Source organism: Mustela erminea, chromosome 20 (genome assembly GCF_009829155.1).
Source record: "Mustela erminea isolate mMusErm1 chromosome 20, mMusErm1.Pri, whole genome shotgun sequence".
NCBI lineage: Eukaryota > Metazoa > Chordata > Mammalia > Carnivora > Mustelidae > Mustela > Mustela erminea.
In genome coordinates, this window is record NC_045633.1 from 26,227,880 (window position 1) to 26,251,163 (window position 23,284).

General features: G+C 54.8%; 1 protein-coding gene across 2 annotated transcripts; it reads left to right on the forward strand.

Annotated features, from left to right (window-relative positions):
- The first annotated feature begins 300 nt into the window (after window positions 1–300).
- EIF3B (eukaryotic translation initiation factor 3 subunit B) lies at window positions 301–22,476 on the forward strand. Of its 2 annotated transcripts, none has more exons than XM_032327715.1 (19): window positions 301–761; window positions 5,132–5,324; window positions 8,395–8,514; window positions 8,837–8,894; window positions 9,087–9,215; window positions 9,479–9,636; window positions 12,434–12,565; window positions 12,648–12,714; window positions 13,078–13,124; window positions 13,915–14,125; window positions 15,045–15,117; window positions 15,831–15,953; window positions 17,368–17,446; window positions 18,127–18,265; window positions 19,910–20,035; window positions 20,543–20,620; window positions 20,918–21,026; window positions 21,282–21,398; window positions 22,024–22,476. In XM_032327715.1, the coding sequence occupies exons 1-18, from the start codon at window positions 350–352 to the stop codon at window positions 21,383–21,385; spliced, it is 2,358 nt and encodes a 785-aa protein (XP_032183606.1). In that variant the 5' UTR covers window positions 301–349; the 3' UTR covers window positions 21,386–21,398; window positions 22,024–22,476. The 2 variants fall into 2 exon arrangements, with proteins under 2 accessions (XP_032183606.1, XP_032183607.1); XM_032327716.1 differs by having other exon boundaries at window positions 22,115–22,476.
- The last annotated feature ends 808 nt before the right edge of the window (window positions 22,477–23,284 follow it).

Genomic DNA, 23,284 nt, shown 5'->3' on the forward strand with positions numbered 1-23,284 from the left:
CCGCCGGGAGAAGCCGGGAGCGGCTGCCATGTTGGACGGAACCACCCGGCAGCACAGACGGGGGGAGCCGCAGCCCCGTCGTGAGGCTGCGGACTGAGCCCCGCAAGGGTGGTGCGAGGCTCCGAGCGCGCGCGTGCCATGGGCGCGCTGCTATCGCCGCCAATGCAAACGCTTGCGCCTCCGGGGCCCCTCTGGGCAAGCTGCGAACATCAGGGCGTGGGCGCCCCCCCTTCTCGAGCCCCGTGGGACGGCCCGCCGCACGCACATGGCCCGGCGGCAGGCGCCGCGCGGTGCGACCTGGGAGAGTCGGAAGCGCGGCGAGGCCGGGCGAGGCGGCAGCGGCGGGCCCATGCAGGACGCGGAGAACGTGGCGGCGCCCGAGGCGGCCGAGCCCGGGGAGCAGCAGCAGCCGGCCGCAGAGCCGCCGCCGGGGGAGGAGCCGCCGCGGCCCGCGGGGTCCGGCGCGCAGGAGGCGGCGGGCGGCGAGGACGCGGAGGCCGGGTCGGAGCCCGACGTGCTGGCCAAGCCGGCCGAGCCCGCGGCCGACGGGGAGGAGAGGGCCGGCTCGGCCCCCGGCTCGTCCCCGCCGCCGCCGCCTGAAGAGCCCCCCGCCCCGGCCGCGGGTGAGGCCCCGGCGGAGCAGGCCGGGGACGCGGCGGCCGAGGCCCGGTCCGAGGGGGCGGGCGGGGACGACGGCGGCGCCGCCGACGAGCCCTCCTTCAGCGACCCCGAGGACTTCGTAGACGACGTGAGCGAGGAAGGTGAGGCGGCGCGCGGGTGGGGGGGGTGTCAGGGGCGTCCCCGCGCTGCAGCTGTCCTCCCGCGCGTAGGGACGGCCTTCTGGGGGGGTCTGGGTCCCCTTCCCTGTTTTCTCTCTCCGAAAGAAGGCGGGGCGGGCCTTTTGGGCACAACTTGGGAGCCTCTGATGGACACCGGCACCAGGACTTTGGAGGGTGGTGATGGGGGACAGCGCGCAAGCTGGAGCCGCGACCGTGCGTGGCAATTAGGATCAAGCAAAGCGGGACGCTCCACGTGCCTCACTATCGCGGGTGACAGTTCCTTATGTGCAGGCCCCGGGTGCCCCGAGGGACGAGCCACACTTGTCAAACGCTTGGGACCAAGTTCGTGTGGACACTTTTCCGGGTTCATGCGGTGCTGTTCCTTAAACAGGTTGGGGCAGAGTCGGGTTCCTCTCTGCCCCTGCTGCATGGAAGTTTCTGCCTCCAGAGAGTTCCTTCGCAGGACTGCTGAGTCTCCTCCCACATTCCTGTTTAGTCTGTTAGGTCTGTAGGTAGATCACTCTCCTCTTTCTGGCAGATAATCTTTTCTGAATTTAGTGTCACTCACATAGCTTGCTTTGGTTTCCTGTTTACCTTGATTCAGTTTACAGGTGTTACGTTTGCTTTTGTCCCAAGAGCTTGTCTCCCAACGACTTCTCTAGGTGGCTAAGCTCATTTGTTTTTATTCATTTATGTTTGGTTTTTAGCTGTTTGAGTTCTCTGAGCTCTGAGGACATCAGTGAATTCCTCTACATTATAGTAAGTTAGGAAAGATGAACCATCAGCAAAATAGCTCAGGCCACACCAAGAAAATCAGATGTCACATTAAGATACGTTTCTTGGGGGGCGCCTGGGTGGCTCAGTGAGTTAAACCTCTGCCTGTGGCTCGGGTCATGATCGCAGGGTCCTGGGATTGAGCCTTGTGAGCCCTGAATCAGGCTCTCTGCTCCGCGGGGAGCCTGCTTTTCCCCCACCTTGCTTGTCTGCCTACTTGTGATCTGTCAAATAAATAAATGAGATCTTTTAAAAAAAAAAAAAAGATACTTTTTTTTTGAGGTATTGTGTCTGATCACACTGAGACTGAGTCAGAATCAATTTCAAGTAAAACAAACAAAAAAAAGTAGGGAACCAACAGCATCATCTACTTTTTTTTTTTTTTTTAAAGATTTTATTCATTTATTTGACAGAGAGATCACAAGTAGGCAGAGAGGCAGACAGAGAGAGAGAGAGGGAAGCAGGCTCCCTGCCGAGCAGAGAGCCCGACGTGGGGCTCGATCCCAGGACCCTGAGATCATGACCCGAGCTGAAGGCAGAGGCCCAACCCACTGAGCCACCCAGGTGCCCTCGTCATCTACTTTTAAACATACTGGTAAAGAGCTCGCTGCTGTTGTCACTATCCTTATAGTCTGTTTTGTAAGCGACAGCATGGTATGAACAGCAAGGAAGGCTGCACGGCTCTGGAACACTTGGGCCACTGGTCCTGCTGCGGTCCCCTACCTGCGAGAAGAGGTGCTCCTTGTGTGGGAGAATTTAGAAGGAGGCTGTGTCGCTGGGATGCCCACCACACTCTCCCACCCTGCTCAACTTTCATTTTTATTGCATCAGTTTTTCTTACATTTTAAAATCTTAAGTTTTGGGTTGAAAGTTCGTTTTGAGCCCCTGAATGTTTACTCTGCCGTTGGTTTTTTAAAAAGCAATTGTTTGAGCACAAGATTGCTACCATGTGAATTATTCCCAGAACTGAGCTGTGTGATAGTCAGGATGCTAATGTGGGCAGAAGCCAGCCAGGCCAAGTGTCTGCTGGGAGGGCCTTTGGGGGCCGTTGTGATCCTGATACTTTAGCAGAATGCCCCAAAAGGCCCCTTCCCTGGTCATGGGGCTCTGAAACTGAGCACATCGCTATCTGGTTGTGGTCAGTGGCCCAAGGACATTTTGTGTTTAACGAGACCTGCCCTGCGGGGTCAGAGTGAGATGCAGAGGGTATGGGTGGGTTCTTTTGAAAGTGGACAGAGTCTCACGAAGAGGCCTCTTGAGGTGCCGGCAGCTCCAACGTGGTCATCCTGACTCCTGATTCTGAGGTATTAGACTGTTGTCCCGTTGCCTTGTTCCTATGGTCATCGGTCATCCTTTTAAATTTTCAGCTGCCTTTGATGATCAGCCAGACAAATACATGACAAAATTTTTTTTTAAAAAAGATTTTTATTTATTTGAGAGAGTGAGCAAGCGGAAGGAGAAACAGACCACCACCACCCCCCCTCCACTGAGCAGAGAGCCCACCACAGGGCTCCATCCCAGGACCCTGAGATCATGACTTGAACTAAAGGCAGATGCTTCGCCGACTGAACCCCCCCAGGTGCCCCCATGACCAAGCTCTTAACTCAAGATGGTTTCTTTTGCTGCCAAATATTATTTATCTTTACATTTGGTATTTAGTTTAGAGAATTGCCTCTTCCTGTTTCTCCTGGAGCCAGGTTGGGAATCCATTCGGCAGGAATAACCTGGTACATGGGCTGGTGACGATGAAGGACACGCGTCTCTCCGTCGTGCAGTTGCTGTGTTTCTTCACTTACCGAATGTGGGCACAGTCTTACAAACTAGACACTTAAAAGATTGTGGGAAGGAGGCCACTCTTTGTGTAAAAGCTGAACTTTTTATTGTAAACCTTGTAAATTCAGATCAGGCTAAACAGGCCACTTAATTGTATGGCAAGTGAGCTTTAAAAATGACCCAAGGAGCTGCATCCAGCCTCACCAGGAGGGCGTAGCTGGGACTCTGGTTGGCCTCTTTCCTTCTTTTTTCTCTTTGCTTGCTCTCAATTTTAGCCTTTTTGCAGTTTATGAGGCAATTCTTTTAATGTTTTCGCTATCATTTATGAAAGTATTTGAAATTAATTAGAGAGTTATAACAGGGCCAGCTTCTTGAAATTAAAAGAATTTTTTCCTTTCTGAAAGACCTTTTAAACTTTCTATTAAGGGAAATTTCTAGCACAAAAGTGTAGAAAATTCGTCCTAACTTGTGGGAATGAAATGCAGCAAAGGATATTTTCAGACGTGTATCCTGTTTAGCATGTTGGAATTAAGAGTAGAATTCAAAACTTGGAGTCATAATTAGGTTCCGGGACACACGGTACAGAAGTAAAAGCCACCACCAGTGCTGCTGTTTTAGTTTCGGGACTCTGGGCTACCTGGACTGAGGCAGCTTCATCTGACCTTGTGCTTTAATCTGCTTGAGCTCCTTGTGTAGCCAGTGCTTTGTAACTTTATAGCTTTCCAGAGGAGCTAACTGGGTTGAAGGTTTGTGCAGAGCAGATAATGAGACTACCTCCCCTGAAACACCATTTGACCTCGGAATGTTGGTCCCTGTCTCCAGCAGCGGGTCAGGGAGTTCATTGGTACTGGAGCTTCATGGTCCTGGAAGACTTCAAGGCCAGCAGTGGGCTGCGGATCAGACTGCCATGGGCCAGCGCCCAGGTGGCATCGCATCTCCTGGACAGAAGGCAGTCCTGTCCACTCCCACGCCTGCGGACTGTTCCCCCAGGCGGCTTCTGGTGTTCCTCTTTCTCCCATCCAGCCAGTTGTCTTATGGAAATGAAGCAAACCTAAGACATTTGAGTATTTAAGATTTGGATTTTATGATCTTAATTTTTAGGTGACATGAACATAATTTTCAGTTTTGTGTTTGGATTTTCAGTTTTTGAGTGTAGTTACCAACATAATGGTTACCGTGTACTGCTTACTGTGTCTCAGGCACACTCCTGAGCATTTGTGGGTTTACGGTCTGAATGGCTGGGGCCTCCCCTGCTTTCCGGGAGGCTCTTCATGGAACGAGGACACGGGCAGTAGGAAGGGGCATCACTGTGCTCTCAGGCGCTTGTGGGTTGTCTCCTCTCCTTGCTTGCAAAGGCTGTTGTACATAGTGTTGGGTCCTGTTGGGTTTGAGCTGTTTTGTCTTAACCTGAATGAGGAGAAAGTGCCTGCTTATGCATTTGATTCCGGGTGGGTCAGAGAAGGCTCCGTGTAGGAGGCTGTGGCCCTGCTTTTCCTGGAGAAAGGCCCGGTCCTCTTTGTTGGCATTCGGTATTATTACATCTCTCAAAAAATTTCATTTGAAGTCTTCCATTATTTTCAGGAATGAATGGATATATCAGTGGACAGAAGGGACATGCAGAGTTAAAGTCTTCCTCACTTGTTCAAATTTTGATTCAGTTCACGGCCATGATTTCTTTTTGCTCACAGTGAAAGCGTTTATTCATTTTTTTTACTTCTTGGAAACTTGTTCAATGTGCTAAACTAACATAGTAATATTTTGCTTGGTCCAAAAAAGGTCATTTGTCCAATTTCCTGTCCATACAGAGCTGCTGGGGGACATTCTCAAGGACCGGCCCCAGGAGGCCGACGGGATCGACTCGGTGATCGTGGTGGACAACGTCCCTCAGGTGGGGCCCGACCGCCTGGAAAAGCTCAAAAACGTCATCCATAAGATCTTCTCCAAGTTTGGGAAAATCACAAATGATTTTTACCCGGAGGAGGATGGGAAGACAAAAGGGTGAGTGGTGGCGGTCCGGTGGCCAAGGTCCCTGTGGATGCACACGGTGCACACCTCCCCCAGTGGTTCTGCTCTTTTTTGATTCCCCACCCTTAGCTTAGGGCTCCATACCCTTGGCAGGAGAGCCCGTGGTTCTGGAATTCAGGCGTTGTGGGTGGGTTGCTGAACTCTTAAGAAATCAGAGCTTTTTCTTTAAATCTTGTGCCATCAGAGCGGTAATTGACATAAGATGCCTCCTGGATAAGGGGACCAGCAGACTGGAAGCTGGCAGGATTTCAGGAAAATTCTGTATATGGTATCTTACTGATTCTAAAATGAGCTTTTCGCCCCTCTGACATTTTCACATCTCTGAAATGGGTGGGGATGCTTCTTACAGTAAAGGCAAAAGCTGTAGTCACTACTTCATTAGCAACTTCTCCCCTGCTGTTACCTCAAGTAGCGCATCTGTTAAAATTGGTAGTGTGAGGTCCGTGTCCTAGAATTTGCTTTTTTTTTTTTTTAAAGATTTTATTTATTTGACAGAGAGATCACAAGCAGGCAGAGAGGCAGGCAGAGGGGGAGGGGGAAGCAGTCTCCCTGCTGAGCAGAGAGCCAGATGCGGGGCTCGATCCCAGGACCCTGAGATCATGACCTGAGCCGAAGGCAGAGGCTTAACCCACTGAGCCACCCAGGCGCCCCTAGAATTTGCTTTTTAAAATCAGTGTGAGGTTTTTGTAAACATGACTCTGGTTTTTTTTATTTCGTACTCTCGTATCATGAGGCTGTTCCATCAGTTGACGTTGCCAATGTCGTTGTTACCCCTTTTACCCCTTTCGAACACCCCGAGACAACGTGGGATTGTGCTCGGGTGGTTCTAACTGGTCCACGTGACCAGCAGAACACGAGTTTTCTTTGCTGTGCTGAAAGCCCTTGGGACGTTTTTCCAGGAGAGTGTTATGTGATACTGGTCTCTATACAGATCATCTTTTATGGGACAGGAATGAGAAGATGATAACGTTGATGCTTGCTTGCTTGCTTGCTTGCTTTCTTTCTTTTCAGTGTAACAGAATTCATTGTTTTTGCACCACACCCAGTGCTCCATGCAATCCGTGCCCTCCATAATACCCATCACCTGGTTCCCCAACCTCCCACCCCCCGCCCCTTCAAAACCCTCGATTGTTTTTCAGAGTCCATAGTCTCCCGTGGTTCACCTCCCCTTCCAATTTACCCCAACTCCCTTCTCCTCTCCATCTCCCCATGTTCTCCATGCTATTTGTTATGCTCCACAAATAAGTGAAACCATATGATAATTGACTCTCTCTGCTTGACTTATTTCACTCAGCATAATCTCTTCCAGTCCCATCCATGTTGCTACAAAAGTTGGGTATTCTGATGGAATACCTTTCTGATGGAGGCATACTACTCCATAGTGTATATGGACCACATCTTCTTTATTCATTCGTCCGTTGAAGGGCATCTTGGTTCTTTGCACAGTTTGGCGACCGTGGCCATTGCTGCTATGAACATTGGGGTACAAGGTGGTCCTTCTTTTCACTACATCTGTATCTTTGGGGTAAATACACAGTAGTGCAATTGCAGGATCATAGGGAAGCTCCATTTTTAATTTCTTAAGGAGTCTCCACACTGTTCTCAAGTGGCTGCACCGACTTTGCATCCGATGCTTTTTTAATTCAGATTTGAAACCACCTAGGGTAGCTTTTAAGAAACCATTTTGTAGGGCGCCTTGTGGAGAGCCATGCAGCAGGAGCAAGGAGTCACGTAGATGGATATGCCTGAGGAGTAAGGACTGTGAATGTTTAACCCAAGGAATGTGGGTGCGCTCATGGGTGACGTACGATCGATACCAGGAGTCATGGGAAAGGCACACGATCTGTAGAACAATAGAAACTTGTGGAATCACGTAGGTGCTCACGAGCATCTCACATGCTCACGGATAAGGTCATAGGTAGTCCGTCTGATTGGTAGTGTTGCTATTCGTGGTGTACTCTGATTGGATGGAATTTTCGCCTTGATGGATATAAACCTGGGGTAATGAACTGGTGGGGGTTCCCGGAGGTGATTGCCAATAAAGAAGCTTGCCACTCACCTCGTCTGCGGGTCGTTCTTGCGGGCCGAGAGCGACAGCGCCTGGGTGGCTCAGTGGGTTAAGCCGCTGCCTTCGGCTCAGGTCATGATCTCAGGGTCCTGGGATCGAGGCCCGCATCGGGCTCTCTGCTCAGCAGGGAGCCTGCTTCCCTCTCTCTCTCTCTGCCTGCCTCTCCGTCTACTTGTGATTTCTGTCTGTCAAATAAATAAATAAAATCTTTATAAAAAAAAAAAAAAAGAAAGAAACCATTTTGTATTTAAAAAAAAAAAAAACTGCCAAATGCTGGTTATGATTCTTACGTTTTCTGTCTTAGAAATCAGGTAGAAGGATAACTTCTTTTTGACCAGCGGTTTCTTGTGTTTGTTATTCTGAAGCATCCTCTGAAAGCCTTTATGATTTTGCTTTTTATTAAAGATTTATTTGTGGGGGGGAGGACCGAAGGGAGAAGGGGTCCCAAGCAGATGCTGTGCTGAGGGTTCGGAGCCCAACACGGGGCTCAATCCCACAACCCCAAGTTCATAACCTATGCCAAAACAAAGAGTCTGGTGCTTAGCTGACTGCACCACCCAGGCACCCCTATAATTTTGCTTTTAATAGGCAATATCAGACTACACATGTTCTCAGATTTTCTAATGGCTTTATTTGAAAGCTGCCATGTGATACACTTGCGTAGTCTTAAAGTGCATAATTGCGTAAGTTTTGACACGTATACATCCATGAAACTGCTACCACAGTCAAGATAGTAAACATTTCATTAGTCATCTGTTGTCTGATTTGTGATTGTGGCATTAGGGACTTTGGGTCTTCTGTTAGGATTTTGTGTGTGTTTAGGGAACTGCTCCACCAGTGACTTGACTCTCGGGGATGTGACAGTAGATGGGTCACAGGCCTTGACGGTGCTTACAAGTCACATGCATGGTTTCGTTGTGTTGAGCACAGCCAGCCTGGTCTTAAAGTTTGCACTTGAACTCTGTCTCGATTCAGGTATACGTTCCTGGAATATGCATCTCCTGCCCATGCCTTGGACGCTGTGAAGAATGCTGATGGCTACAAGCTGGACAAGCAGCACACGTTCAGGGTCAACCTCTTCACGGACTTTGACAAGTAAGTGCCAGTGGGTGAGAGCCTGGGCCATCACTGGGCAGGAGAGGCTCCGCATCTCTGGGACTATGCTGGTGACCATTCGGGGAGCTCTCTTCTCCAGGCCCGCCGCCGCGGGCCCCTGTTCCACCCCAGCCCCTGACACTTCTGGCCACCAGCACCCCGAGCCCACTTTTCCCTCCCCTGTACCTTCCCCTGAGGGGTTAAGGGGCAGCACCACACAGCCTATGGCCAAGAGCCTCCAATGTCGTTGTGTATGTGTCTCTCCCTGCCTCCCCCCGTAGTTATGCTGTGTGTTGCTGATCAGTTCCTTTTTCTCTTGTAGGTATATGACCATCAGTGATGAGTGGGATATTCCAGAGAAACAGCCCTTCAAAGATCTGGTACGTGCGTGGGACCTGTATGTGCTTGAAAGGAAAGCTGGGCAGCCCTGTGGCTTGCAGGCTGAGCTCCTTAGGAGTTGCTGCTGCCAGCCCAAGTCGCTCGGACCTCCAGGAGCACGAGGCAGGAATATGGCTTCTTGGATGGAAATTGATGGGATGTCCTCTATCCCTTGCCTTTGGTTCTTTTTCCAGGGAAATTTACGGTACTGGCTTGAAGAGGCAGAATGCAGAGATCAGTACAGTGTCATTTTTGAGAGTGGAGACCGTACTTCCATATTCTGGAACGACGTGAAGGATCCTGTCTCCATCGAAGAGAGAGCGGTGGGTGTTTGCTGCCACATGGGGGCTTACTGTGTATTTCCATGGGCAGCGAGGTGGGTACCCGAGCAGGTGAAGTGTCGTGTTCTTCCAGAACGCATCCCTGAGAACAACGTCCTTCGTTCTGGCTTTGAAATAAGCCACAAGATGTGGGAAGGCTTCTTGTGTTTTCTGGTTAAGAGGGAGGAGTTGATGCCTTGCAGAAGGAGGAGGCTTTGTGCTGAGTGCTGGGGTCACGTTCACACGGGCTCTGACTTCTCCCGCAGAGGTGGACGGAGACGTATGTGCGATGGTCCCCCAAGGGCACCTACCTGGCCACGTTCCATCAACGAGGCATCGCTCTCTGGGGTGGAGAGAAGTTCAAGCAAATCCAGAGATTCAGCCACCAGGGGGTTCAGCTCATTGACTTCTCGCCTTGTGAGAGGTAAGCAGGGAGGAGAGGCAGGTGGGATCCGTGCTCACTTCGTGCCGGCCTCTGTGCTAACGGTACAGCTCGGATTTTGCAGTAATTTCAAACCTAACAGAAGTATCCCAGGAGACATAGGAGGGGCTCATGTGTACCCTTTGCTGATGTTCCCCGCTTAGCACTTAGTGGGGTTTGCTTTATTGTTTCTCCGCCAGACACACGTGACTTGGTCCCGAGCCACTGGGAATTAGTGGAAACATGGTGTCCCCGCCCCTCTGTGCATTTCCAGTGGCAAGGAGAGTCCTTCACCTGTCCGCAGTGCTGGGTGAGGGTCCGATGTCATCTGCTGCTTCTACTTGAGTGTTACCTTGTTCCCGCATCTCACTTGGTCTAGTAACGGCCTCTGGAAAGCTTTCATCCCCTCAGTTCCAGATCTAGTCCGGGCACGTGTCCTGTAACTTCATTGTGAATGGCATTTTCTTGCGTGTGAGAGCGCAGAGGTCTGTGGCAGCAGGTGCCATACCAGGAGCTTGAAGGAGCACTCCTGGGGCCCAGCAAGGTCCTCCTTCCTGGGCGCTCACAGATGGCCTCAGGGCCCAGCATGCCCTGTGGCACCACTCTTTGTGTCCCCTGCTCAGGGCTGTCTCCAAGCCTTCCCTGTTGTGTCCCCTCCTCTGTCCAGAAGCGGTCGGCCTCCGACCACGTGGTCTGACTTCATCGTGAGGTTGTGACAGCCCCCCGCGTCCCCAGGCTCCTGAGACATGGCTCTCCTACATCTGCTCTGCTTTTGAGTTTTTTGGTATAAGAATCTCCTGACACCAGGAAAACTAGAGAGAGGACTTTTGTAAGGTTTATATGGTAAATATCTAGCTTTAATGATTTCTCATTTTGCCATTTTTAATTCAAAACGGTTTAGGGCAGGGGTGCTTTGGTGGCTCAGTCGGTTAAGCATCTGCTTTCAGCTCAGGTCATGATTCCGGGGTCTTGGGATTGAGTCCCGCGCCAGGCTCCCTGCTCAGTAGGGGCCTGCTTTTCTTTCTCTCCTCCTCCCTCCTGCTCTCCTCTCCCTTGCTAGCTTTCTCAAATGAACAAATAAAATCTTAAAAGAAACCCTATCTGTTGGGGCGCCTGGGTGGCTCAGTGGGTTAAAGCCTCTGCATTTGGCTCAGGTCATGATCCCAGGGTCCTGGGATGGAGCCCCGCATCAGGCTCTGCACTCAGCGGGGAGCCTGCTTCCCTTCCTCTCTCTGCCTGCCTCTCTGCCTATTTGTGATCTCTGTCTGTCAAATAAATAAATAAAATCCTTTAAAAAAAACAACAAAAACCCTACCTGTTTTGGGCATTTTGGACAAGTGCTAGGTTCCTCTAGGAAACAGGCATTGGACCGGGTGAAGGCGTGCGTTCTCTCTGGTCATGGTTCTTTCTTCCCGGCCGGCAGCCCTGACCGGTCCCCTCAGCATCTTCTAATGTGCACGTGCACCCATGTCTGGCCCTAGCACCAGTGTGTGCTGTCAGTCTGTCACCCTGTGTGGCCCGCCTTTCCCATGTGGCGCTTCGGTGGTGGCTTGTGAGGAAGATGGGGCTGCTGGGCGTGCGTGTCTGATGCTTCCTCAGGGCAGCCCATAACTGGCTCCTTCCATCCTTGTGTTTCCGTGAACTGTGACTTCTCCATGATGGACGGTTCTTAGTTGTGATGAACTCATTTTTCTGGCATGTATTCTTGGAGTTCTCACGACTTCACAGGCACTGGCACCTTCTGGGGACAGGACACCTGAGGTGCTCCTTACAGTGGCCGTGTGCTGGGACTCGGTGTGCGTGGAGACTCCCAGGCCCTGTGCGCGGATGGCGAGTGTGGGGAGGAGCCCCCTCTGGCTGGCCGGCAGCTGCTTTCAGCTGCGTCCTAGACTCCTGTGGTGTTGTTGGTGTGCATAGACCTCTCTTTGCTCCAGGCCAGCCCCCCTGGGCCGTCTTCCTCAATGTCTGTCCCTGGTGCTCCCAGGAAGCCCTTGTGTGAGGCAGCAGCGCCTGCTTCGTCCTGCAAAGGGGGTGAAAGGACTGTTTTCCAGATAAGCAGTGAATCAAGCTGTCATTCCGCGTGGCCGTGTCACATTGATATAGACGTCGGGGATAGGTCTGTAGGGGGAACTTCGTAACTTGGGGGTGCGGGTGACTCCAGCCCATCGGGAGGCCCTTGGGGCACCTGGACAGCGCCCATCCTCGGCCTTTTCTCCTTGAGTTTGCCTCTCCCTTTTCCTGAGTCCTGTTCTGAGGGGGCCCTCTGGCTTAAATGGTTGTGTTGTGTGTCAGCAGAGTGAACGGGGGCTCTGGGCCTAGACAAGCCAGCGTTGGGAGAGTGAGAAGCTCCAGGCACAGGGTTGGCCTCTCTGGATGAGTGCTGGCTTTTGAAATGCACGTGGCCAATCTGTTTCCTTCCTTGGGCCAACTAAACATTGACGAAAATCAAGAATTGCACCCCAGTCCGTCTGGAACACACACAGACTTCAGTTTGGTATCTGCTGGGTCTGCCAGTGTCCTGATTTTGTGGAGAAAGCCTTCAAGGGGGCCGCCCCTGGAGTGCCCTGGTGCCTCGCAGATAGTCTGCTCCATGGTCAGAGCGGGTTGTGGGGGGGAGAGCCTTTCTGGAAGACAGGGTTTGGAGACCGTGCTGAGTCTGACAGCTGCTCCTAGGCCTGGCGCCGTCTGCATGGAGGCTCGGTGGGCACCGGTGCTCACCTCACCCACACACAGTGTGACGCGTGGGGAGGAGAAGGTGGGACAGTGAGTGGGATCATCAACAGTGTTGCCTTTGTGACAGGTATCTAGTGACATTCAGCCCCCTGATGGACACTCCGGACGACCCTCAAGCCATCATCATCTGGGACATCCTGACCGGACAGAAGAAGAGGGGTTTCCACTGCGAGAGTTCAGCCCACTGGCCGATCTTTAAGTGAGTAAATGCGGTGGCCCCTGGTAAGCGTGTGGGAGCCTTCTCTGCTCACAGCAGGGCTGACACTTCTCTCCTCTCTCAGATGGAGCCACGATGGTAAATTCTTCGCCAGAATGACCCTCGACACTCTTAGCATTTATGAAACTCCTGTAAGTGACACGGTTTCCTGGGGGCATGGTCTTTCCCTTGTCTCGCGGGCGAGGGGACGGGTAGAGCAGTGAATGTCTGCAGAATGAGGGGAGCCCAGCCTTTCTGCAGTTGCCCCTTTCCCGTGGCTGCCCTGATGTGCCTGTGCTGTTGCCGTCAGTCCGGGACGGGAGGAAACAAACAGAAGGGCCTTTGGAGACGGTACTTTGCTGCTGCGGGTGAACTGTTCCCTTGCTCTGTGTCTCCCGCTGGGCTTACTTGCTGGGCTCATTCCAGAAACTCTTGTTTCCTTTTCAAGAAAATGCAGGTGTGTTATGGAGAGAGTGGCGTGATTTAACTCCGTTGTAACCCTTGCTTTTCCGCAGTCTATGGGCCTGTTGGACAAGAAGAGCTTGAAGATCTCCGGCATAAAGTGAGTGAGTGTTGTCGCAGGTGGGCAGTAGGAGCCGGCGTCCCCTGCTCTGGCACTCAGTGCTTCCTCAGCTGGAGAGGACACTGTGTCCTCATTTTGGTCCCCAAGGGCGGCATGGCAGGCCCCGGCCCACCACCACTGGCCTGCTTGTTGTGACTCTGTGGGGCTCACGGCCCACATTCTCTTCTCCTGCATGTAGACCCTTTGTGCAGTCATAGGCTCTATTTTCTATCCTACTGCTTCCTTGGGACTAGAGACTTGGGCTGCAGTCTTTGGGGAAGACGGGCGGAGGGCGAAGGGCTCCACGTCGCTGACAGGCTTCTGTGTGGTCCGCTGAGTGAGCAGGGGGCTTGGGTGGTCCTTGGTGAATGGCCCAACGCAGGCACACTCAGCTTATGTGCCCCCTCAAGAGGGGCCTATCTCTGCAGAGAGCTGTCAGCCGTGTAGGGACATGAACGGTTCTCTTTTCGGGTTGAGTTCTCGGGTGCAAGGGTGGCTCACGATATGAGCTGCACCAGGAATTGGTTCCCCGTTACCATCACAGTAGAGGGAGTCTGGTTTGTGAGGGCGCCTGCTCTTCCCTGAGCGCTGGGGGGTGTTGGGCATCCACTGGGGCCCAGCAGCTGCAGGGTGAGGTGGGGGCGGCTCCCAGGGAAGGTGGCTGTTGCTGTGTGGCAGCAGAGCGCCAGGCTGGTTTCTGGCCAGTGAGTCCGATCTCTGCTACTCTGCTCCCTTCCTGGCGGCATCCTAGCCACTCCTCAGTTGATGCTGTGTTCTCTTTGTCTTACAGGGACTTTTCGTGGTCTCCTGGGGGTAACATCATAGCCTTTTGGGTGCCTGAGGACAAAGATATCCCGGCCAGGGTCACCCTGATGCAGCTGCCCACCAGACAAGAGATCAGGGTTCGGAATTTGTTCAACGTGGTGGACTGCAAGTTGCATTGGCAGAAAAACGGGGATTATTTGTGTGTCAAAGTGGATAGGACCCCCAAAGGGACCCAGGTGAGTGGATACCCCCGAGGAGAGGCCCCTCCTTCCAGCTCCACGCCCACCTCCTGTTTAAAGGGTGTTAGTGGCTTGTTTGCACCTGTGGCTGGTCTTCAGCCCCCACTGGCTTCTTGGTACCCTCACAGGCCCGTGCGGTCCTTGCCACATTCTTAACTGGAGAGTGTTTTCATCCTCTAGAAAAGCCTGCGTCCGTCAGCACCCCAGTGCCCCATCCCCTGGGCTCCCGACACCTGCCGCTCCACCTTCTTCCCACACAGAAGTGTCGAGACACTTGGTGGGAATGAAGGCATGCATCGTGCGGCCTGGCCTCCCTCACCGAGCATGTTTTCAGGGCTCCCGTGCGCTGTGGCATGTGTCTGCGCCTCGTTTGGGGTCAGTGCTGAGTGGTGCTCTGCTAGGTGGCTGTGCCGGCCCGTGCGCATGTGCCTGTGGATGGACCCGCCTGCCATCTGCACCCTCAGGCTGTCCAGGATGAGGCAGCCTCCTGGCTTCTGTTTAATGCCCGTGTCCAGAAGATCGCTGCAGGGTCTGTCTCTCTCTCTCTCTCTCTCTCTCTCTCTCTCACACACACACACACACACACACACACACACACACACCCCGGTGCTGGGCCTCCAGGGCGCTGCGAAGTTTGGCAGACAAGCTGCAGTGAGTAGCCCTGAGCCTCCGTGCAGGGGTGTGGCAGGAGGGCCGAGGGACCCTGCTGTCCTGCACTGGGATGGCACCTGTGGGTGCCTTTGGTGGTGCAGGGTGCTGACTGGAACCTCCTGGGCCGAGTTCCGTCACGTAGATACTCACACCTTTACCGACTGTGCATATGTCCCCTTCCGACCTATTCTGTTGTCATCGGGGTACGTTTTTCTCGCGCTTTCAGTTTCCACAGTATCACCCTCATGTTTTCTCTCCCTAACAGGGTGTTGTCACAAATTTTGAAATTTTCCGAATGAGGGAAAAACAGGTGCCTGTCGACGTGGTGGAAATGAAAGGCAAGTTCCATGTGGTCCCTGTGGTTGGTGGTCCCCGTGTGCGGCCCTCTGGGCTGCCCACCTGCACAGGTGGCTGCAGCCCTGACTGCGCGCACCGTCCCTGGCCTCAACACAAGCGTCTCCATTCGGGCTGCCGTGCGGCTTGCCCTCTCTCTCTTCACACCCCTGCCGGGTTGAGGAGCAAGGGTCCTGGCCAGTTGCCTGCTGAGAGATGCGCGGGGAGTGGGTTTTCCTGAGGTTTACCGCGAGCGGCAGTAGAAGGGCTTTTCATGTGACAAACGAGTTCTCGGGTGATGAGAGCTTTGTTCTGGTCCTAAAACCGAGTGGGCGCTCTGGTGCCCCAGGTGGGAAGTGGAGCCTGCGTCGCTGGGGGGTTCTGTGTCTTAGTTGTGTTCTGGTCTGTGAGGGAGAGGAGGACAGAGCAAGAGGGTATGGCCTGGGTGCTCTGTGCTGTCAGCCGCAGGGGACTGTGGGGTCCTATATGGAGAACAGAGGCGAGCGGGGTGCACTTAGGCGGCCTTCCTGCCTGGCCAGGCTGGTCTCACCCAAGTCCCCGCGCCCTCGTTCCTAGGCCTCCTGTTTGGTTTAACAAACTTAAGGATTTTTAGTGTTTTCTTTGGTTGAGGGGAAGGCTGTGCAGGAACATTGATTGGGAACGTTACTTTGTTACGCGACTAAAAAAAACACGAGACTTAACTGTTTCTTGATTGCAGAAACCATCATAGCCTTTGCCTGGGAGCCAAACGGGAGTAAGTTTGCCGTGCTGCACGGGGAAGCTCCGCGGATATCCGTTTCCTTCTACCACGTGAAGAACAACGGGAAGATCGAGCTCATCAGTGAGTAACCTTGCCCCGTTGATGGGCGCATGGGAGGGAGGACGGACGGACGGGCCCTCTGGAGGGTCACTGCACACGCTTTTTCTGCTGGCTGGGGGCGCTGCTCAGGCTGTCCCCAGCCAAGAGGGCCCTGTGGCTCTGGCTTTCCTCGTGGTGGCTACACAGGCTGTGGCCCCTCAGGGAGCTCCCACCAGGCTCTCCAAGAGAGGGTTTCTGAGCAGATGCACTCTCCTTCTCGTGGCCACAGCTGTCGTCTCTTTGCTGGGGACCCCGTCTTGCTGTGCTCTGTTCTGCTTGCGAGGGGTCCCGCCCTCATTCCTTGGCCTTCCTTGATGACCCGCTCCTGCCTGCTGCAGGCCCTTCCAGGGCGTCACATACCATGGGGTGAACAGTTGTTTTTGTCACGTGGGGACCTCAGCAGTGGAAACGGGCTGTGTCCCCATACCCAGCGGCTTGGGTGCTGAGCTTGTCCTGAGGGAATTCTGGGAGCTCAGCGGTGTTTCCAGGAGACGGGGAGGCTGTCTGTCCCCACACCGACTGGACTATTAATTCCCTGTGACGTAGAAGGAAAGAGGGGCCGTTCTAGGCTGCCAGGAGGTTGGCACTGTCTCTGGTTAGAAAGCAGGTTTGTGAATAGCCAGTGTAGACACGCTTTTCTCCCCTGAGGGCTCAGGTTGCCCACTTGGAAGGGTGACCATGTGGGGCCTGCTGACACGTCCGTGGCTGTTCAGGGACATCTTATGGCTTTCTCTCCCACCTTTATCTCGGTCTGAGAGTCCTGCCTGGTGGGCTGTGCTGCCGTTCCCCATCTCCCTGTCACCCTTCGGCCCCGGTCTGTGGATCCGCTGCAGGCCCAGGTCAGGCTGGGGTTCACTTTGTGCCCTTGACTGGAGGCCCGAGGGTGAAGGTTGAGTGCTGTCTGCTGTCCAGGGGCTCTGTGGGGTCCTTGTTGGATGGAGGCTGGCTGCACGTTGGGAGAGATGATGGCTTTCACGTTTTTGACCGCAGTATTTGAGAAAGGTGGTTTGAGTCATGGGATGGATGGATCGTAGGCTTTTTTGGGTCCCGTGTCTCTGCACTGGGTGAGAGGGTGGGTTCCTTGCCCTCGCGGAGACCCTACGACCGTGTTTATAGTGACTCCTCTGTCCAACTTCCCTGGGAAGGTTTTGAACGTGAAACGTTAACTACAAACAGGAACGTAGCTTTAGAATGCTTCCTCTCTTATTGAAGTGTATTTTGTGACAAAGTGAACTCGGCCCAGGGTTTTCCAAAATCATGCTCCTGGGCACCGGGCTGGTGTGGGGTGCACGTGAGAACGTACTGCACAGGGCAGCGTGAGCCTGTCGCCCGTGCCAGCCACACCCTGCTATTGGCACCTTGACAGACACTTAACAGATGCCCTTCTTGTTTTCAGAAATGTTTGACAAGCAGCAGGCAAATACCATCTTCTGGAGCCCCCAGGGACAGTTCGTGGTGTTGGCTGGCCTGAGGAGGTGGGTTTCTGTAGCCTGGTGCCTTGTGCTCGTGGTGCCCAGTGCTCTGTGGGCCACTATGGGGCCTGATTTGGGTCCCTGTGGGTCACGGCAGTGCCTCCACATGGTGATGGAGCGTCCTCGTGTGAAAGGGCTGTCCCCGTACTTTTGGTGGATGGGTTTATTGTGTTTCCATGTTGCCCAGACTTGGGTCGAAAGCAGGTCATGAAAGCAGTGCGAGTGTTTTCTGTCTGGAAGATGTGGGAGTGTTGCGATGTCCTCATGGTTGAACAAGATGTCTTCCTGGCCGGGCAGTGAGCTCAGTGGGAAACCCGCGTCATCTCGCGGGAAGGCTGTTTGAGCAGAGAGATGGGTGCGAGGCTGTCTCTGCGGCGTGAGCATGAGTGTGGTGGTGTTTACCCTCCATGCCCGTGCTCACGCGCTGTCCAGCTCTACGGGAGCCTGAGGCGCCCCTGTCCATGGGTGCGTCAGCAGAACGCACTCAGAGTTCGTGCTTTCCTGACCTCGTGGGAGGCACCTGTTGTGTTTTTAGATAATCTGGGGCACACACAGGGGGCTTCCACGTGCATTCCCCACGGAGCACATCCTACTCAACGGCGGGGCTCCGAGTCCACACCTGAGGAGCCTGAGGAGTGGGACGCCCGGAGGCTGTGGGCGCGCTGACTACTCTGTCTCCCCAGCATGAATGGTGCCTTGGCTTTCGTTGACACGTCGGACTGTACAGTCATGAACATCGCAGAGCACTACATGGCCTCTGACGTGGAGTGGGACCCCACTGGGCGCTACGTTGTCACCTCTGTGTCCTGGTGGAGCCATAAGGTATGGGGCCCTGTGTGGCCTGTGTGGTGTGGGACCCCGCTGTGCTGGGCCTTGTGTGTCCCTGCCCCCTGCCACACTGGGTCTCCATGAGGTGGGTACTGTTAGTCACGCTTTGCTGCCCTGCGTGGTGGCTCCGGAAAGCTCTTCAGCATCACCCCTGAGATGGCTAGCTTTTCCACGAGCTGGTCGGCATTCCTTGATTTCCCTTTCCTGAGTTGGACCGCGTCTCAGGCCGGTTGCAGCCCGAGTCCAGCCCCCTTCCTCTGGAGCAGGAGCTGGGGGGCTTTTTCGGGTGTGCTTTCTCCCCACAGCCGGGAGCTCACCCACACGGGCCTCGGAGGCTCAGAGGCGGGGGAGGATGGGCCGTGCTATATGTGCACTTTCCCAGTAGGATCATTTTCCCCTTAAGAAGTCCACGGTTTTGGACCCCCTTTATCTGGCGCCCAGCTTGCCAGGCCCTCTGCGGCCTCTGCTCGCCTCTGCTCACCTCTGCTCATTCGGCATGACTGTGCGGCCCATGCTTGCGCCTCTCCTGCCCAAGTTGCGGTTCTCTTGTGTGTGGGGGGTTTCTGCCTCAGGGCTCCACTCCCCCGCCCTGCTCTGTTTTCTGGGTGCTTGAGGAGCACCAGGTCCCCTGAGGCCACTGTTTACAGTGTGTTTCTTCCTTTTCCTGTGAGAGTGTGGTGTCGTGTGGGCTGGGCCTTCTCTGGTTCTGCGTGGCACGTGGTCCTCACTCAGTCGGGCTAGCTGAGGGGACGAGTGCCACGTGGGAGCCGCTGGAGAGAGCTGCTTGCCCGAGGGTCTGGGACTCCCTGAAAGGACATGAAAATGTGTGTGTGCACGTGTCATCAGTCTCAAACGTCTGTAACTTGAAAAACTTCAAAAATGCCACACTCATGAGTGTGAGAGGCTGTGTCCAAGGTGGTTCTGTGTAGTGTGCACGTGCTGGCGGGTCTGCAGCCGTGTTCCCATGCTCAGTGCTCCTGGGCTGCTGGTGAGCTCCGCCAAGCCTTTTTTTTCAGCCGAGTCTTTCTTGCCGGTAGATATGCTGAGACTTGAACCAGCTCATGCACATGTGCAGAGCCTGAGCAATCAAGTCAGCGTGATTCTGTGTGACGAAGCACGAATGTGCGGGAGCTCAGACCCCACAGCCATCCCTGAACACTGTGTCTTGGAAAGAGTCTGTGTGTTGGGACCAGTGTGTAGACCGTGCCCGCGTGTGCAGTGCTGTCTGGTGCTGAAATCCTGTAGACTGTGGGCCAGTGTCTGGTGCCCCAGGCTCCTGAAGGGCCGGTCCGCATCAAGACGGTCCCGGTGCCATTCCCTTTGTCAGGAAAGACACCCGCTGAGCGGGACAGTGCGTCTGCTGACGCAGTAGCTGGGTTCTGGCAGGAGCACCCATGCTGGTGGCTATGGGGCTGCACTCCATGTTACCTCCCGTCGGGCCTGTGGACTGTGTTCCCGGGCTGCGGGCGGGCGAGCCTCTCCGCGGTCTCCCGGGTGCCGACGGCGTAGCTACGTGAGGGCTCCCAGACCATGTGGACGAGATGCTAGGTGTGCTGGGCTCTGGGAGGGCGCAGGGCCAGGAGCACGTCCTGCGGGAGTCACAGCGTGAGCAACACGAGGGCCTCTGCCCCCCTGCAGGTGGACAACGCTTACTGGCTGTGGACGTTCCAAGGACGCCTTCTGCAGAAGAACAACAAGGACCGCTTTTGCCAGCTGCTGTGGAGACCGCGCCCCCCCACGCTCCTGAGCCAGGATCAGATAAAGGTCTGGGACCCCCAGGGCCAGGGGAACGTGGACGCCCTCATGGCACTGACAGAGACTTCTGTCAGTGTTCGGGTGGTCATGCCTGAGGAATGGAAGCGGGATGTTTGGGGCGCCCTTTGAAGACATGCAAGAGCCCTAGGGGCCCCATAGGAAGGAGTAGTTGCAGGGTCATATACGTGGGTTTGTAGGTCATGGCCAGCCGTGTCCTTGCCCTTCGAGGACACTTGCACGGAGCGGAGGGGATGTAAGCCGTGCCGGCGGTGCTGGGAGAGGGTGTCCACGTGTGTGCGGTCACGGTGAAGTGTGCTGCCGGCGTCAGGGCCGAGCTTGCCGGACGTGGCTCCCGTGAGAGGCAGGCGCTCCTGCAGTGAGACCTGCAGGCGGGCGCTGGTGCGTGTGCTCGAGGGCACCTCTGTGCTTGTGATCCTGAGGCTGTCGCACGTTGACAACTCTGGAGATCCTTTGAACGTTTCAATCTTGAGTGTCTTATCTTTGGTTTTGTTTCAGCAAATTAAAAAGGATCTGAAGAAATACTCAAAGATCTTTGAACAGAAGGATCGTCTGAGCCAGTCCAAAGCCTCAAAGGTTAGTCCTCCCAGACTGAGGGAGGAGCCAGCGTCAGGCCTCGGGGGGACGGCGGCATGTGCCACAGACGCTTGCTGTGCCGCTGCCGTGTGCAGACTGGTGGACCCGGGCACACTTCTCTGGGGGGCTGGCCATCCAGGTGTGGGGGACGCGGGGTTGGTCCGGGTGAGGGGAGGGAGGAGGAGAGCACGTGTCCCCATTCCCGTCCCAAGAGCCTCTCTGAGTAGAGTGGTGCTCACGGCAGCCAGGGCTGGCCACGGTGAGGGGTCTGTCAGCTTCCCCCAACTCCATGCACAGGAACTGGTGGAGAGAAGACGCACCATGATGGAAGACTTCCGAAAGTACCGGAAAATGGCCCAAGAACTTTATATGGAGCAGAAGAGTGAACGTCTGGAATTGCGAGGAGGTAACTGTGAGCCGAAGACCCATGTTTTTAGAGCATGCGTTAGCTGAGACGTTTTTCTACCCTGTCGTGTGAGTGTTCTAGTTAAATGTCGAGTGTCGTAAAGATCCTTAAGTTGTCAGGGACTAGAGTTTCCCACCGCTGCAGTCATCTGCAGGGAACCTTCCTGTGTTCAGACTGAGCTCTCAGCTAATGCGGGTATGTGGACGTGGGTGTGAGCGTGTGTGCACGCAGCTCACCCTCCTCGCCTGCTCTCAGGTGTGGACACGGACGAGCTGGACAGCAATGTGGAGGACTGGGAGGAGGAGACCATCGAGTTCTTTGTTACTGAGGAGATCATTCCCTTGGGAAATCAGGAGTGACCCGAGCACTGTGGTAAGATCTCGTCAGGTGGGGACGAGCAGGACCCTGATAGTTGTGTGGTCCCTCAAGTGAGGAAATTCCCAGGGTCACATCCTTGGGGTGTCCCTTGTGTAGCAGCTGCAGGGGGCCCCTTGCTCATCCTGGCTGTCAGAGCTGGAGCTCTCCTCTGAGGGCAGCAGGGCCTCGAGTCCCAGATTTATGGCAGGGCGCCTTGCGAGTCGGGTCTGGTTGTGGATGAGGACACAGGCTGGGGAGGAGGAAGGAGGCCGGCCATGGACCATCTCTAGATGTGTAGCTGGGAGATGGCCTCCGTGTGCCTCGCAGAGCCAGGAGCCTGCAGAACCCGGTCAGTCAGGCGAGGCAGGGTGCTTCTCAGTTGAACGGATGAGGACCCAGAGTCACCCACGGGGCGGGTCCTCAGGCGACGCTCTCGCTGTGGAGGTTGCCCCCTGTAGCATCTGCTCCTGCTCGTCTTGGGCATCAGGTTGACACAGACCTCCGGAGTCCCTTCCAGATGCCTTCTGAAACCATGTAGTCAGCAACAGCCCATCAGGGCGCGCTGTCGGGCGTCGCTATTGCTAACGTGCCTCTTGTCAAGGTGCGGAGCAGAGAGTGAACGCCTGCTCCCTTCTTGCAGCATCCCTGCGTCGCGTGCTGGAACCAGGTCGTCCTTCTGCAGGAAGCCTGCACGATGCCTGAATTCTTACCTGTGCTTTCTCTTGCTCTAGACTGTGTGCCCGGATGACCCCATCTCCACACATTACTGTGCCTTTAGCCCCTGGTCTCCATCGCAGGGGAGGATCGAAGGCACTGCTTTAAAGTTTTTCTTGTTTGGGATTTTTAGAATCACACCACCAGTGTTTGTTCCTCACACTTGTGCGCCGCTGCGGGGGCCCTTCCCGTCCTCCTGAGGTGCACAGCCAAGCGACCTCCCCTCGAGGACTGGTCCTGCCCTGCGCACAGGCCGGCGTGGCTGTGTCCCAGCTGCGTCCCAGGCGCCGCAGGGAAGCTGCGCCCTGCAGGCACCGTTCAGGTTGTGCCGGCTTCTCAACGGGCTGAGCGTGGAAATAAAAGCAAACCTGTACGAAAACACTGTCTTTCTCCTGTTTTTACACGTAGATAGCAGCCTTGAATCTGGTGCCTGTCCCCCTGCCCCCGGCCATGGCAGCAGTCTGGGCTCAGCATGCCCACTGCTGCTGGCCCCCGAGGCCGACTTGGCGAGGAGGGAGGCCTTCATCCTCCTGTGGCTGTGTGTTTCCAGCTGAGCTCTGTAAAGTACAGTAGGGGCCCCGTCCCTGCAGAAAACGGGCTTGTCAGCTGTTGTTTTCTATGCTCATTTCACCTGGTGAGAAAAACCCCTCTAGACTTTTTCTTGGAGTCGTGCACGTCTGAAGTTGTCTGTGAGAGTTGTCACTTCAGCCACTGTTGTGGTGCTCTGAGTATCTAACTTCACATTCCTCCTGGAACAGGGGCAGACGAGGATGTGTAACCTTGGCCCTTGTTTATTTGCAACATCTGCTATGGTCAGTGCCTTTCGGCTGCCGTGGTTGCACTTCTTTCTGTCTGTCCGGGAGTCTGATTCTTGACATGGGCAACAGTGAAGCATGGAATGGGCACGCCACAGACGCCCAACCGGGGCTCACATGGACCTGAAAGGTTCTGGGATTGGAGGCTAAGCTGTCATCTGCAGGGCCCGGGCAGTCCCTGACCCATGGGGGCTGCGCTGGAGGAGCAGGTGGGCGGCCTGCCATGACCCCAGGCCCGGCTGCGAGGCACAGTTGGTGTGCCATTCCCGGTTCCAGCCGTTGCCATCCTGGCTCCCGTCAACACGTGGGTGCCCCGTGTTTGTGCTCACGTCCCTTAAACCTCGGCCTGCTGAGTCCTGGGTTTTACATTTG